Source organism: Panthera pardus, unplaced genomic scaffold, assembly GCF_024362965.1.
Source record: "Panthera pardus isolate Hobbes unplaced genomic scaffold, ASM2436296v1 HiC_scaffold_11, whole genome shotgun sequence".
NCBI lineage: Eukaryota > Metazoa > Chordata > Mammalia > Carnivora > Felidae > Panthera > Panthera pardus.
This window is the reverse complement of record NW_026526666.1, coordinates 21,960,589-21,977,629: the sequence shown is the minus strand read 5'-3', so window position 1 is coordinate 21,977,629 and position 17,041 is coordinate 21,960,589. Positions and strand designations below refer to the sequence as shown.

The 17,041-nt window shown below is 38.0% G+C and overlaps 1 protein-coding gene across 5 annotated transcripts in view; it reads right to left on the bottom strand.

Moving 5' to 3' along the window:
• Nucleotides 1–7,849: 7,849 nt before the first annotated feature.
• FRRS1 (ferric chelate reductase 1) overlaps nt 7,850–17,041 on the bottom strand; it is a 102,169-nt gene continuing 92,977 nt past the window's right edge. For all 5 annotated transcript variants that reach the window (XM_053892060.1, XM_019457608.2, XM_053892065.1 and 2 more), the window contains 7 exons: nt 16,019–16,131; nt 14,312–14,398; nt 11,412–11,509; nt 10,865–10,923; nt 9,915–10,058; nt 8,517–8,578; nt 7,850–8,435 (listed from right to left, as the gene is read on the bottom strand). In XM_053892060.1, the coding sequence (XP_053748035.1) occupies nt 8,343–8,435; nt 8,517–8,578; nt 9,915–10,058; nt 10,865–10,923; nt 11,412–11,509; nt 14,312–14,398; nt 16,019–16,131 (656 nt within the window). In that variant the 3' untranslated portion in view covers nt 7,850–8,342. The remainder of the gene's footprint in view (nt 8,436–8,516; nt 8,579–9,914; nt 10,059–10,864; nt 10,924–11,411; nt 11,510–14,311; nt 14,399–16,018; nt 16,132–17,041) is intronic.

Here is a 17,041-nt window from a genome sequence, read left to right as displayed (position 1 = left end):
CTCCATATTTAAGAGTCTCTTATGTTTTGTCCCCCTTCCTGTTTTATATTATTTTTGCTGCCCTTCCCTTATGTGCATCTGTTTTGTCTCTTAAAGTTCTCACATGAGTGAAATCATATTTGCCTTTCTCTGACTAATTTCACTTAGCACAATACTCTCTAGTTCCATCCACATGGTTGCAAATGGCAAGATTTCATTCTTTTTGATTGCCAAGGAATACTCCATTGTATATATATACCACATCTTCTTTACCCATTCATCCATCAGTGGACATTTGGGCTCTTGCCATACTTTGGCTATGGTTGGTAGTGTTGCTATACACATTGGGGTGCGTGTGCCCCTTCAAAACAGCATACCTGTATCCCTTGGATAAATACCTAGTAGTGCAATTGCTGGGTCACAGGGTACTTCTATTTCTAATTTTTTGAGGAAGCTCCATACTGCTTTCCAGAGTGGCTGCACCAGTGTGCATTCCCACCAGCAGTGCAAAAGAGATCCTCTTTCTCCGCATCCTCGCCAACATCTGTTTCTGTCTGAGTTGTTAACATTAGCCATTCTACCAGGTGTGAGGTGGTATCTCATTGTGGTTTTGATCTGTATTTCCCTGATGATGAGTGATGTTGAGCATTTTTTCATGTGTCGGTTGGCCATCTGGATGTCTTCTTTGGAGAAGTGTCTATTCATGTCTTTTGCCCATTTCTTCACTGGATTATTTGTTTTTTGGGTATCAAGTTTGTTAAGTTCTTTATGGATTTTGGACACTAACCCTTTATCTGATATGTCATTTGCAAATATCTTCTCCCATTCCATCAGTTGCCTTTTAGTTTTGCTGATTGTTTCCTTCACTGTGCAGAAGCTTTTTATTTTGATGAGGTCCCAATATTCCATTTTTGCTTCTCTCTTGCCTCTGGAGATGTAACACTGTATAATTTTAAATAAAATGCAGACATCTTACAACTATATAGGTCTATTATCCCCTCCCATTCTTTACACTAACTTGTTATTATATTACATCCATATATATTACAAACCCCTTGAAGCAATGTATTTTTCAATTGTTTGCTTAAAACAGACATATTTATTATAAAGAATTTAAGTAGGAAAAGTACAAAAAGAATTTTATATTTACCAATATTTGCCATTGGTAAATTCATTTGAGTGTTCTTCATTCCATTCTGAGGATCCATGCTCTCATTATTATCCCTTCTCTTCAGCCTGCAGAATTTCCTTTTGCATTTCTTATACTGCAAATGCGCTAGCAACAAATTCTCTTAGATGTCTTTCACCCAAAAAATGTCTTCACTTTGTGCTAAATCTTGAAGGATTTTTTTTTTTAGATAGAATCCTTGATGACTTTTTCTTTCAACTTTAAAGATGTTATTCCACTTTCTGGCCTCTATAGATTCCTATGAGATGTTAGATGTTAACCAAATCATTGCTACCCTATATATATAATCCTTCCTTTTTCTCTTTCTCATTTCAAGATTTGCTCTATGTTTTTTGCTTTCAGAAGCTTGACCATATTAAAAAGAATAACTGCCTTCATATATATATATGATTTTTTTTTTTTTTTTTTTTTTTTGCTTAAGTTGTTTTTCTGTATCATGAGTCAGTAAAGTTAAGCCTTTTAACAAATTTGGGAATTTTCTAGCCATTATCTCCTCAGATTCTCCTCTCCTTAGGTAATACCTAAAGATGCCATCATTTAACAGGTCCCTGAAACTCTGTTTAATTCTTTCCCAAAATTTTTTCTTTCTTCTCTTAAAACATGAGACAATCTCTATTCATCTACAAGTTCATGAGTTGTTTTCTGTGTCATCTCCATTCTGATATTAATTCCCTCCAGTGGATTTTTCAAACAGTTTTAGTTCTTCAGCTCCCCAATTTCTATATGGTCCTTTCATACTGTTTCTATTTCTGTGCATCTTTTTTTATTTACAGCAAGTATATTTTCTTTAATGTCATTGAGAACAGTTATAATAGATGCTTTAAAATCCTTATTTCATGGGGTGCCTAAGTGGCTCAGTCAGTTCAGCATCTGACTTTGGTTCAGGTCATGATTTCACAGTTCATGGGTTCGAGCCCCACATCAGGCTCTGTGCTGACAGCTCAGAGCCTGAAGCCTGCTTCAGATTTTGTGTCTCCCTCTCTCTCTCTCTCTCTCTCTCTCTGTCCCTCCTCCACTGTGCTTTCTCTCTCAAAAATAAATAAATAAACATTTTTTAAAAATCCTATTTCTTGACTCTAATCATCTAAGAAGTCTTAGAGGTTGGTCTCCATTAATTATTCTTTCTTTAGAGCATGGGTTGAAAAACTATAGCCCACAGGCCAAATCTATCCCACGTCCTGTTTTTGTATACTTTTGTATTGCTCACATTAAAAATGGTTTCTCACATTTTTGAAGGATTTATAAACAAACAAACTAACAACACAAACAAAACACCACATATTCTACAGAGACCATATGTGATCCACAAAGCCTAAAATATTTTCTAACAGGCCCTTTAGAGAAAAAGTCAACTAACCTCTGCTTTGGAGAATGGGTCAGAATTTCCTGGTTCTTCTTAAGTCAGGTAATGTTGGATTATCATCTGTACATCATAAAATATTAGGTTATAAAAATACTGGATTCTCTTATTTTTCTCCAATGGATGTTGCTTCTTTTGTTTTAGCAGGCAATTAACTGGGTTAGACTGCAAACTCTTTCTTGTGTTATAACTCCAATCTGAGGTCAACTACTCATTTTCTTTGCTCTAACTGCTTTGTGTTCACTTCATGTATGTGAACACATCCAGAGGTCAACCAGAGTTGTGGGCAAATAGGAACTGGAATCCCTTCTCTTGTGTTTTCTTTCCAAGATCATCCTGTCCCTCCCCCTGATGGTGGCAGTTGGCCCAACCATCAGTTCTCTGGTTTCCTATGCACTGCCACCTAGCACCACAGCCAGTTGACTACAACTGCCCCACAGCTAAAAACTTTGAAAACAGGGCACTCTAAACAATTTTCCTCCTCTGAGTGTGGACTCCTCACCAGCATCCTCCTACTTCAGTTCACTTTTCAGGACCTTCAAGTAACTACTTTTTGAAGTTTACACTAGTTTTCTGGAGGAGACTCAGTTTGGCAGGATCTCACTCAGCCATTATTGGCATTATCAGCATTATTGACAGTACATATTTAAAATGTATGGATTCAGGAAATTCTTATCCCAAGAATTTGATTACCATATACCAGTGTCTGATTACAAATCAAAAATGTGCTTAGGTCCTTATGGGAAACCCAGAATACAGTAACAATTTCTTTTACACATGAATAAGACATCATATGAAGATATACTTCTAAAGATATGTTCTAGGAAGTTACTCCACCCTAAACTAGAGGTATATGACCAAGCATAAAATAAAATTACATTAACTTCTTTGATAATGAAATGAAGCTGATACCAACTCTACAGCCAGCAAAAACCCTAAATCTTTCCACCAAAAGGTATAATCCAAAAGCAATAATAAGACAAATATTTGTTTTACCGAGGTAAAAGTCACACAACATAAAATAACCACTTTACAGTGGACAATTTAGTGACATTTCTCACATTCACAATGTTGTACAACTATCAACTCTATCTCCAAAACATTTTCATCACTCCAAAATAAAATCTTATTCCCAGTACGCAATTACTCCCCATTCCCTCCTCCCCCACCCCCAAGACCCTGGCAACCACCACTCTGCTGTCTCTATGGATTTACTCATTCTGGATATTTCACATAAGTGGAATCATAATATGTGACCTTTTACATGTGACTTCTTTTACTTAGTATAACATTTTGGAGGTTCATTCACATTATAGCATGTATCAGTACCTCATTCCTTTCTATGGCTGATAATATTTTCTTGTATGTATGTCCCACAATTTGTTTATCCATTCATCTGTTGATGGACATGTGGACTAGTTCTGCCATTTGGCTATTGTGAATAGTGCTGCTATGAATATCAAAAAAAAAAATTTATTGTGGTAAAAATATACATACCACAAAATATACCATTTTAACCACTTTTAGATGAATTCAGTGTTATGCAAGCATCACTACTATCAATCTCTGGAACTACTTCATATCCCAAACAGAAAGTATTAAAACACTAACTAACCCCCCATTCCTTCCTCTCCCTCAGCCCCTGAAAATCACCATTCTACTTTCTTCTCCATGAATTTGACAAGTCCAGGTACTTCAAATACATAAAATTATATAATGGTTGTCCATTTACACCTGGTTATTTCACTGAGCATATTTTTCTCAAGGTGAACATCAAAACTTTTTATAAAACAAAAATACACATTTCATTTGTAAAAATGACTAAAGTTTAACACTGTAATCAAACAGCAACAACATCATCAATAACGTGTACAAAGCACCTTTTGCTGGAATCACTTCATTCATTCCTCACAATTGCCCTGTGAGGTGGGCTTTACAGATGAAGAAATGAGGTCCAAGGAGGATAAGTCATTTGCCCAAGGACAGGAAGCTTGTAATACAAACATGCATATGCAAGTCTCCCAACTCCATCCCCAAACTCCCAGTCCCTTTGAATTGACAGTATCGGCTGCCTCCTAGCCCACTACCATGCCACTTGTAACGGTGGTCAAGAGAGACCCATGTGGAAGGAAGAGCCAGGGAAGGCTCCAAGAATGAGGAAGCTTCTGCTAGAAGGGGGGAAACAAATGGGCATTCCAGGCAGCACCACGACCATCAGCGACCTGGATGCAGATGAGCCTGGGTACTGGGCAAAGAGGAAAGAAGCCGCAAATGGATTGGAACAGTGTGTATCCTAATCAAATTTGAAAAGAGCTTAGAAGAATCCTATCTTTCATTCCCACCTATAATGACTTACCTTAAACAAGAACCTTTGTTCTTTTTTTTTTTTTTTCTGCTTTACCAGAGTATAGAGATAAATAAAATTTCAGCCAAAAGCTACATGCACCCCTAGAGCTTCCTAGTTGGCATCAGCTGCCAGTCGGCATCTCTATTTTCACTGCATCCTGGACTGGAGGCAGGATGTGGAAGGGATGAATATCAGAAGTGATATTCAATTCACACATTACAAATCCTGATAGAAGCCAAGTAAGCACTAAAGTGAATTTAATTCATTTATTTGATTACTTATGCCATAGGCTACCTTTGCCTTTAAGATTGGCTTCCACAGAGCAAAAAATAATAAAAGCAAAAAATAGCCTCAGTTGTGAATGTTAACCAACCACAATTTTCTAGAATTTGTTTCATCTTTTCCAAAAAACATTACTTATTTTCATCTTATAATGGAAACCATATTTAGGAAGGTAACTTATAATTTTTTTTTTTTTTCCTGAGAGAGTGGGTGCATGTGCAGGGGAGGGGCAGAGGGAGAGAGAGAAAAAACATTTTTGGGGGGAGAGGGTACAAGTGGGCAAGCGGCAAAGGGGAGGGGAGGGGAGGAAAGGGAGAGGGGAGGGGGAGGGGAAGGGGAAGGGGAAGGGAAGGGAAGGGAAAAAGAAGCAGGGCTCACCAGAAGCAGGGCTCCAGCTGAACCAAAGCAGGACTCGTGCTCACCGGAAGCGGGGCTCGTGCTCACCCGCAGCAGGGCTCCCGCTCAACCGAAGCGGGCTCGTGCTCTCACTGGAAGCAGGGCTCGAGCTCACCCGCAGCAGGGCTCCCGCTCAACCAAAGCGGTGGGGCTCATGCTCAGCCACAGCAGGGCTCCCGCTCAACCGAAGTGTGCTTGTGCTCTCACTGGAAGCAGGGCTCGTGCTCACTGGAAGTGGGGCACAAGCTCACCCAATGCAGGGCTTAAACTGACAGACCGGGGGATCATGACTTGAGCCAAGAAGTCTGACGCTTAACCAACTGAGCCTCCCAGGTGCGCAAGAGAATCTTAAGCAGGCTCCACACCCAGCAGGAGCCCTTCGATCTCAAGACTGTGAGAGTTCATGACCTATGCCGAAATCAAGAGTTCAACACTTAAGCTCTTAACAACTGGGCCACTCAGACACCCTTAAAAGTTTTGATTTTGATCATAACTTCAGCAGCAACACTGATGAAGATCTAAAGGCATTTAGTTCTACAATCACTCCTAGCAAAGGAAGTTAAAAAAAAATGTTTATTACAAAAACAAGAAGAAATGATGACAGGAGTGAAGAATAGGCATTTTTCAATCTGTGGATATTAACAATTCATAAACAGAAAAATCATAATTTGGTATTAATAAAATGGCATCTATCAAGATTAAAGACTTTTTGGAGAATTCTGTATGTTGATGATATATCAAAATAGTGCCAAAAGATGAACCAGTAAAAAAGAAAAAGTTAAAATATCTTAACCTCAGTGATGGAAATTCAGTAAGTCCACATACTTGAAAACCAAATACAACAGGTTCATTTTCCCCTTAAAAGAATTTTTCTTTGTCATATACAAACTTGTATTAAAATTTATTAATCTTTAAGCCCCTTATAATTGAAAACTGGAAGAAAATATTTTAGTATACACTTTTCTATACTAAAAAAAATTAATGAAACTATTTAAGAAAAAAATTGAAACTGTAAGTAGCCTGGCACAGACCATGAACACAGAAGATTCACATCTCAACCCTAAGCTATTTATGATAAACACTTATATAAGGAACAAAAATAAAACTTCCATATCATTTTACCCCATAAAAGATGTAGGATACAATAGGATACACAGCTAAGGCTATTATTAACGCCAAATACAAATTAGGTCCTCAGACCAAGCAGAAACTATAACATAATCAGAAAGAATGCCTAAAAGATAAAATATGCCTTCCTAAGCTTCTTTTTGCAATGTCCAGTTTTGTTTATTTCCTCTGATTAAAATAGTTATATTCATTTGTTACAGAGTCAGATGAATGTAAAGGGAACTATCAAGCAATTGTTACAAATAATCATGATTAGAAAACAAACAGAAGTAACCAGGAAAAATAATAACAGTCCCTAATCTCAGTTTCTAACTCACAACCCCAAACCCCTTACCCCACCAAAAAAAAAAAAAAGGCAGAAACTTTTCAAATACAAATTAAGAGTTGGCGGAATTAAGGGAAATGCCACTCCATGGTATTATCCAAGTACTAGAAATGAGTGACAGCACAATGAAACAGAAACAAAGCAGTACTTTGGTATTATGGTGCCACCCACTGGTGAGAAGTCCTCGTAGCAAATAGGAAACCCAGCCACTAAAAAAAGAGATTATTAGAGTAGGAAGGAAAACAACACTGACGTTCTAATTCATTACAGCATCAGGAACTTCTAACAAAAAAGATCCACCCATATTATTTATTACCACAAAGAAAGAGAGTAGCTCTTAAATATATTTACAAGGGTAAATTTTATTAATTTTGAAATGCAAGTCTACAATCTCCAAAAGCTAGGACTTGAATCTTACACTCAAAACAATTCACATATAAAATATCATTTCAGCCCTGTAACTGAATATATAAATACAGTATTTTTTACTAAATGTTTATTTATTTATTTTGAGAGAGAGAGCACAAGCAGCACAGAGGAGAGGCAGAGAGAAAAGGAGAGAGAGAGAATCCCAAGCAGGCTCTGCGCTGTTAGCACAGAGCCCAGTGTGGGGCTCAAACTTACGAACCATGAGATCATGACCTGAGCTGAAATCAAGAGTCGGAGGCTTAACCAAATGAGCCACCCAGGCGCCCATATAAATACAGTCTTAAGCAGAAGATGCATACTTGCATTTCATCACTAAGAAAGAAATTATAATATTCACAATATAATTAAATGTGAATACAATGTTAGCCCCACCTCCACCTTTACCAGAGAAGTAACAGAACACACAGAAAAAAGGACATGTCCAAAACACTGAACTGGAAAACATAGTTTCACAAAAAGTCCTAAGAAAAACCATCCTGATAAACAAGTATAGATGGTTTCTTTAAAGTACCACAGCACCCCTATAGCCCAAAATACATGTACCTTAATAGAATCCCCATTTCATCCGAATGACATCATTTCTGCCTTTCCAAACAGTTATTTTCTTAAATGCTAACATTCTAAAAATCTCATCATAGAAAATATTTGATAATCACTTCTCCTCAAGTACAACCTTCCTTGGTAACACTCAGAATCACACACAAAGGCTTGATATCCTTTTTCGAATCCATAGGACCCTGCTGAAAGCTGATCCCTAAGGACCATACTTCGGAATTCCTCTACAGACATGGCCTGGTCTTCCAAATTAGAATTCATGAATACGTTCCAGGCAGTCGGTACAGGCTTCAAGTTTCTTTGGCTTAATGATAATTATCATCTGGTCTGCAAAGCCAAGGTCTTTGCTTGCTCATAGATGATTGATTGCAGATAAGAATATGATGAGAAAAGTCACATTCCCACAGATATAAACTGCTAACGCCACCTTTTTAAAAGCATGTCCCTGAAAGAAAAATTGAGATATGAAAGAAAGAAACGACTATCATTAAGGTTTGTGTCAATAAGTAAGAAAAGGAGTACTTACTTCCGCTTCAGCTACAGTAAATGACTGAAGGATCTGAATTCTGGCATCATCCAATATTTCAACTGTCAAGAACAACAACATAAGTTTATGAGGCCAGTGAGTATGCCAATAAACTAACTCTCAAAAAAAAAAAGTGATGTGTAGCATTTGCTGATTTCCAGGGTATATATTCTCCCATTTCAAGCTACTAAACGTTACAAACTTCCTGAATATATAAGGCTCTCACAAATTGGGACAGGCTGGCTACAGCACACATTTGTCAAGGGACTTAAAACATGCCTCTTCCGGTCAATAAACACCATATCAGTGTCTTAACAAACCACATTTTAAGTATATATGTATTTTAAACAGCACACCATAATTCAGTGGTCATCAAAAACCCCATCTATGTGACCCTATCAAGGACCAAAAATGGCAGGACAGATTTTTACTACTCGGCTCTGAAAAGCTCCTAGATTCACAACAAAGAGGTTTTGTTTTTAGAAGGCCACCTTTAATTACCATTTAGGGGGTTGGAAACTAAATAAGATACAAAGGACACAGCCCAGAAACCAAGCTAGTTTAAAATGTCACCCACTCTCGGGGTGCCTGAGTGGCTCAGTCGGTTAAGCCTCTGACTTTGGCTCAGGTCATGATCTCACAGTTTGAGAGTCTGAGCCCACGTCAGGCTCTGTGCTGACAGCTCAGAGCCTGGAGCCTGCTTCAGATTCTCTCTCTCTCTCTCTCTCTCTCTCTCTGCCCCTCCCCAGCTTGCTTTCTCTCTCTCAAAAAATAAAAAACAATAAAAAAAATTTTTAAAGAATGTCACCACCCACTCTCTACTAATTTGTCCACTCCTAATGGCTATAGGTATCTTGATGCCTAATGGCTACAGATATCTTTGGCACCAAAACCAAAATGGACCTTGCCACCAGAAAGCTTGGGCAAAGTAAGTTCTTCCTATCTAGCCTGCCTAGTTAGGCAGCTATAAATTATGTATATGAAAACCTAAGTGATAGCACACAGCACATTTATCAAATAGGTAAAATCTGTCTGCAGCTTTGCCCTCTGTTGACTTTGGGCAGCTCTTCTTCCTCCATTTCTGGGTTCCTTCAGCTCCACGCATTCAGGAACCTCAGTGTGTACTGCCTCCAGACCAGCATCAAAATAAAAAGTACTTACTGAAAAAAGACTTCTTCCCCAAAACCTAAAATCGTTCCCCTTTTTACTCACAAATTCTAATACTAATGAGTATAAAATACAAAGAATATTTCCACGAGTTCTAACACTGACTAATCACCACAGACATTTTCAGTGAGCTATCATGTAAGCATCAACCACTAGTATCTAGAAACTAATTACATTCCAAGAGTTTGTATAGAAGTGATTCTACGTAACATGGCTTTTTGAGCAGGCTACCTTTTCGAGAAAGTCGGTAAGCATGTATCTCCAGGACAATTTCAGTCCCAACATGCCAGGCTACAAATCCAGTCATTGCATAGGTTTTCCATGGGCCAGGAAGGTTCAGTCCTGGTAAATCCATTCCCAGGAACATTGCTGCCACTACATTTAGAAGAAAAATATATATATTCAAATGTAGTCACCACCAAGAGAGATAATTATGTGTGTACGTGTGTGAACTATATCAACTAAAACACAGTAAGAGTTTATGAGATGAATTAGATTAATATTTAAGACCAAAGAGTTAATTTAATCCTTTTTTTATTGTAAGACTAGAAACAGTCAGATGGGAAATTATAATCATGATCCACCAATTGTTTAAAAAGAGACACTCAAACTTTCCAAAAAGCTTTAAGTCTGCAATGTTGGAAGGGAGAAAAGTATGGAAATCATTGCTAACTATACTCCTCCCTCCGTGAAGAACCCCCAAAGACTACAGAAATGTGAGAGTAGGAGATGTCAGTTTAGGAATTTATTATACAATACATAAAAATATACTGGATAACTGTGCTTGACTTTTGACAATCACCTTCCCTGGAAGGTACCATCCCCATGGAAAAGATCTGCAGACAGCCCACCTCAGCCCAACTCACAAATGACCCTCAACTTGAGCATTTGGCCATTAGCATAGCTTGCTTATTCTGCTGGCAAAGGCAAATGCTAAAAAAAAAGTCTTAGAAGGAAAATTTTAAAGCAATTTTAAAAACCTTAAACTTAAAACTGAAATAACAACTTAAATAGTTACCTCTAGAAATTACTTTCTGGATTTCAATGTTTAAGGTTGATTTCCCCTCAACAACCAATTACTCGAATTACCAATACATCTAAAAATCATTTAATCCAAATTACAACTTGCAATATAAACAACCAGCAATTATATATGAATAAGTGGCATCACAATTACTTACCTGCTATTATTCTAGCAGCTGTTCCCATACTCCAGTGCGTCCAGTTAAACATTTGCCTTCTACCAAATAAAGAACCAATCAGTATTCTCAAAAGAGACAGAACTACAATTAATTCCCAAGAGAATAAAAAGCATGCACCTGAGAATTAGATATCTGAAATACGCTTTAAAACCTTTTAAAGTAAATATAATTTATCACTGAATTTCATAAAGTGCAAAGGATTTTCACTTAAAAAGGAATTAGTTTGCCAAATAATGTTAAGGCCATTTATATATAAAAGCGATAAGTACTCAGGGTGCCTGAGTGGCTCAGTCTGTTAAGTGTCTAACTCTTGATTTCAGCTCAGGTCATGATCTCACCCGTGGTTCATGAGATCGAGCCCCGCATCAGGCTCTATGCTGACAGCATGGAGCCTGCTTGGGATTCTCTCTCTCCCTCTCTTTCTGCTCCTCTCCCATGTGCATGTGCATGCTCGCTCTCTCTCTCTCTCTCTCTCTCAAACCAAATAAATAAACATTTAAAAAATTTTTTAAAAAGCTATAAATACCTGGGGTCATATAAAGGTGGCCTGAAGGCTGCCAGAAGAGGCTGAAGAACTGCCAAAACCATCACTATACAGCCAAGGTACGGGTGATAACCTGCATACTGAACAAAGTTACATCATTTCAATAATCTCGATCTCGCCCATCAGTTTAAATCCTCATGTTAAAAATAATACACACAGATGTACTCTTAGTGTTTTTCTGTAGCTTTAAACATTTATTATTAATAATAGGTACCATTCACTGAGTGCCTACTTTATACCAAGCACATACTTGATAGACATTATTACTAATGCTCACTACAATGCTTGACAGTTATCAATATCCCATCTTTATTTTTTTAAATTTTTTTATTTAATTTATTTTTTTAATTTACATCCAAGTTCATTAGCGTATAGTGCAATGATTTCAGGAGTAGATTCCTTAGTGCCCCTTACCCATTTAGCCCATCCCCCCCCCACACCCCCTCCAGTAACCCTCAGTTTGTTCTCCATATTTATGAGTCTCTTCTGTTTTGTCCCCCTCCCTGTTTTTATATTATTTTTGCTTCCCTTCCCTTATGTTCATCTGTTTTACATCTTAAGGTCCTCATATGAGTGAAGTCATATGATGAATATCCCATTTCTAAAATGAGGAACCGAAACTTAGAGATATCAAGCGATGTGTCCAACGCCACACAGTGTGTAAATGGTGGTGGTGGCAGCCATGCGGAGCGCTGCCTCTCCCCCATTAGGATGTTAGGTGATCACCAACACCAAACCAGTACACCCCACCCAGGACTAGTTAGTATCCTCATGTCAGGAGCAATCATCCCAATGTATGGTAATTATTTGTTCAGACCTCTGTGTTTTCCTGAGATGAAGGTTCTACATATGATTCCTTATAACTCAAGTGCTTAATAGAACCTTAGTCACTCAATGAATGTTGATTAAATGAATAGCCTATATAGCCACTGCATTAAAATCTTATCTCCTCTGTTCGGAATGAAGGTCTAACCCGAGAAAAGACCATCAACAAAGTATCTCAACAGTTTCGGCTCCACCCCTCTCTTAGAGAGGCTGTATATCTGCTCAAAAGAGCAGACAGTTTTAGCACATTTGGCACTTAGCACAATTTTTCCACTTAAAAACTTAAGAGAGGGACTAAGGAGATGCTCTAACCTGTGACATGTTTAGATGGGGGAATATTACAGTCTGTTGTCACTGACTGCCGTGCTTGGGTAGACTCTAAAATCTGTGATCTAGAAGAAGGATATAGTGGTTTCCAAGCCATGATAGGAAGCTTTGGTAAACAGGAACAATAAGCTGACAAAAGAACATTAGAAAAACACTTTCAAGCCATGGACTCAGTTATACACAGATAAAATGATAACCAGGACCATGGAGAAGGAGAGTGCCTCTATCTCATAAAACAACAGTAACAACTGCCGCAAAATTCTTGTATTTGCTTAGAATGCACAGGAAACTAGCCTAAGTACTTTCAGCTATTTAACTCTCAATTCTCAGAAAGTCTGTGATGTTGCTACTATACTATTCCCTTTATACTATCCTAATCATAAACTGCAAAGAGTGCAAACTACAGAGTTTATATAATAAGTATTAACCCTTGACCCAAATACCTGCATAAAATAAAGTTCATATCAGCAAATCTTCATAATTTCCTTTAAAAAATAGGTCGGCCAATCTAGAAACTACCTAAAAAGCAGGAGGGAGCTTTCTTAGTGACCCAAGATTCATCAGTCTTGCCCTTACGGCAACAGCCCAAAGTGAAATACAGTAAAACCTTGGTTTGAGAACATAATTTGTTCCAGAAACAGGCTTGTAATCCAAAGCACTTGTATATCAAAGCGAATTTCAAGAATCATTGGCTCACATACAGAGAAAGACAGATACCATATGTTTTCACTCTTATGTGGATCCTGAGAAACTTAACAGAAACCCATGGGGGAGGGGAAGGAGAAAAAAAAAAAAAAAGAGGTTAGAGTGGGAGAGAGCCAAAGCATAAGAGACTCTTAAAAACTGAGAACAAACTGAGGGTTGATGGGGGGTGGGAGGGAGGGGAGGGTGGGTGATGGGTATTGAGGAGGGCACCTTTTGGGATGAGCACTGGGTGTTGTATGGAAACCAATTTGACAATAAATTTCAAAAAAAAAAAAAAAGAGCAATAAAAAAAAAAGAATCATTGGCTCAGTGGTGATCATGTGACATTCAGCATCAGGTGCTACTTGTATTACAAGACATCGCACATTTGTCAAGTTAAAATTTATTAGAAATGTCTACTTGTCTTACAGAACACTCACAGAATGAGTTACTCACAATCCAAGGTTTTACTGTATTGAATTTTGATATTGAATTCTGACTGGCTGTAAAACTGGAAAAGTTTTACAAAAGAGCACAGGTTCTGACCTTGGGTACATCGCTTGTTTTCAGTAAGCCTTACCCCTTCATTCAATAATTACTGAGGACCTACTATGTACTAGAATCTGCTCTGGGTGCTTAAGATACACCAGTGAACATACTAGTAAATATCCTGGCTCTCGTGTTAGCTTAGTGGTAATCATAGTGTGAGTTAGAGAAAACCACTTACAGTGTTCACATTCCTTAGGTATCACACTTTGAATTTTCACCACTCCACAGTGAGAAAATTCACCCAAGCTATGTAGAGTACATATAACATTTGATGTAGCCTAAAAATATATTTCATTACCCAGTTATCCACAACAACATCCTCGCTCTGTCCCTGACCCCCAGCCATCTGGAATAGTCACCAGATGATTAAAAAAGGAAAGAAGAGAGATGTATGCAGAAATATCTTTTTACCCATCCATGTGAGTATAAAACAGCAATCTCCTCAGTCATCAAAATGAATTTATATAAAAAAAAAATCCCGCTGAAGAGATACTTACCCAACTCCAGCCTCTTCTGTAAATAAAAGGCAGAACAAAAGCAATGCAGGTGAGGGCAGTAGTAGTGAGCATGAGCGTCCGATGTACCTGCAAGGGTGAAATGACACCATGAGAAGACAGTCAACCATGTAAGTGAAAGTAGTTGGCATAAGTGTGGGGAAAAAATCATGGGGCGAGATTCCCTGAAGGCATGCATTTGACTGACATCTAATCACAGTTTGCAGTGAGTTTTAAAATATTTTACTAAATGAACTTTAAAGAAAATTCTAAGCTGCCATGCCCATCGTTCCAAAGCATTTGCGAAGACTTCACCAGCACGAGCAGCAGGAATGGATATTTCACACACAGAGCACACCTACTTGCCAAGTCCTTCATTTCCTTCCTTTATTAAGTACCACCACCAAGCACAGTGCTCTACCAGATACAGTGAGACAGCAAGGAAACAGAGCTGTCTCCCAAGGAGCTTAGGAAACAACTGAGTAGATCAGAGAAACATATATGAAGTGTCAATTCATTGTCTAAATCCTGAGAATATTGAGAGTGGAGTAACAGTTGAGTATGCCAGGATAAATGGTGCAAACCAAAACTATCCCAGGGAAAGGACATATAATCACTCTACATATCACACCATATATATACACATCATAGTTTTAAAAGCAGTGGAGAATTTGAATTGGTAAAGCAAAGACACAAAGAACTTTCCAGTTGGGAATATCCACACAAACAGATGAGAGAGAAACAGGGACAGAGAAAGACAGAGATGCCAAAGGCAGAGACAGACAGCAGCAAAGCACACAGCAGTAGTAAGGACAAATAAAACAGATTGACTCTGCCAGCCAATAGTGAGAAATGAGGTTAGATGAGGTAAGTTTTAAACGCTACAAATTTATATGAATATAAAGTTTCAAGAATACCCCTTATAAAGTTAAAACTGTTTCAATAAGCAGTATTTTCTTCAAAAGCAGATGTGTACATTCTAGCTCAACACATAATTACTAATATTCCACTATACGTGCAACTATCTACACTCCATGACACATGAAAGATACAGTTTGTTTTCCTTTGTTTTGAGGAGTGCTTACTGACTCTTGTCTTTCTACTAGGAGACTGCTTCCTCATCCCATGCAAAGGTGCAGCATGAAAAGGAACACTTCTGGCTCCTCTTCCTACACACAGAGGAGATAGATGATCTTGATTAGTGAGCTAGGAACAGTCTAACCACTCATTGGCAACAAACAGGACAGATCCCTGCTTAGAAATGCATTAACCCCCACTATTTCTTTCTTCTGCTCTCCTATCCTCCTTGACTCATCTATACTCAGTGCAGGAAGTGAACGTTCTTCCAGGCTCTCCCCTTGGCCAAACAGACATGTAAGTCAGGATCTTTTGTGTCCCAAAGTGTATGTTACAAAGGAATGAATGCACATGGCCCCGAGACATTCTCTAATCCACTCTGAACCTCATAAAGCTGTCTCTATTTTGACCTCCATCAAGTATCTTATGTCTATTTTCAGTTGGTTAGGAAATCAAAGGGCAAAATGAAGAAATTATTAGGATTCCAAAACTACAACTGTAAACCACCAAAAAAAAAAAAAAAAGAAAGAAAGAAAAAGAAACATACTACATAAGTTTTCATGTTGCAATGTTCCAAAGAATGTTCCAATTCCAAAGAATATGGAAATTGCATTAAGGTTTTCTCCCACCTACCTGAAACCAAGCTGCTTGACCAAAAACAGGCTTTGCCCAAACAAATTTGAAGAACCGAGCCATGAGCACACCTATGCTAACAGTAGTCATCCATGCCACAAACATTAAAGCACCTGTGGGTGAAAAAATAGAATGGTTGACATCACAAACCAAGCTGTTTCTTACATGACCAAGCCAAGTGCTCGGAACATAGAAAACAGCGCACAAAATACATTCAATGAATGTAAGCATAACCCAACAACTCCCTATATATCATAGTTTTACCACCACCACCACTACTCCTAATAGCGAAACTTCCGTAGCTCCTACTGCGTGCCAGGCACTAAGAGCTTTACGTGTATTAATCTAACTGATGTTTACAACAATCCCATGAAGTAGTCACAATTAGTATTCCGCCTTTACCGGTTGGGGAAACTAAAGAATAGTGAAGTTAAGTAAGTAACACCTAAGGTTACAAAGTCGGGATTCAAACCCACTCTGGCTTCAGCAACTGTGCTCTTAACCATTACACTAAGACAGCCCTTCTGCAGGTATCTCAGCACCTTCTCACTTCTCATTCCAATAAACAATGAAAAACAAATAGGCATGTTACATGTGAATCCCATTACTGTCAAACTGGAGCTACTACTAGAAGCAAATTATCAATAATGAAGTTATTTTCAAGCTTAACTATGATGACATTTATTGAAACTCTACTGGAAGGAATAACTGAAGAATATAAAGGAAATATACCAAATGAGGAAACATCCCCCCACCCAATACTAGTATTGAAAAATAGTATAGTATACACTATACTATTCCCCTACTTTTAAATCCCATCTTTTCGAAAATAAAACAGGCTACTTTTCGAATGGAATAAACTTTTATCTGTAGAACCAGAGCCTTGTTTTTAGACGACTGCTCTTCCAACATAGTTAATTTCATCATTTTAAGTATACAATATTTATGTATAGCACTGAGTAATTTGTATACCCTCAAATACTTTGTACACTGATCAGTTCAACAAAACTGTATCTTTGAGAC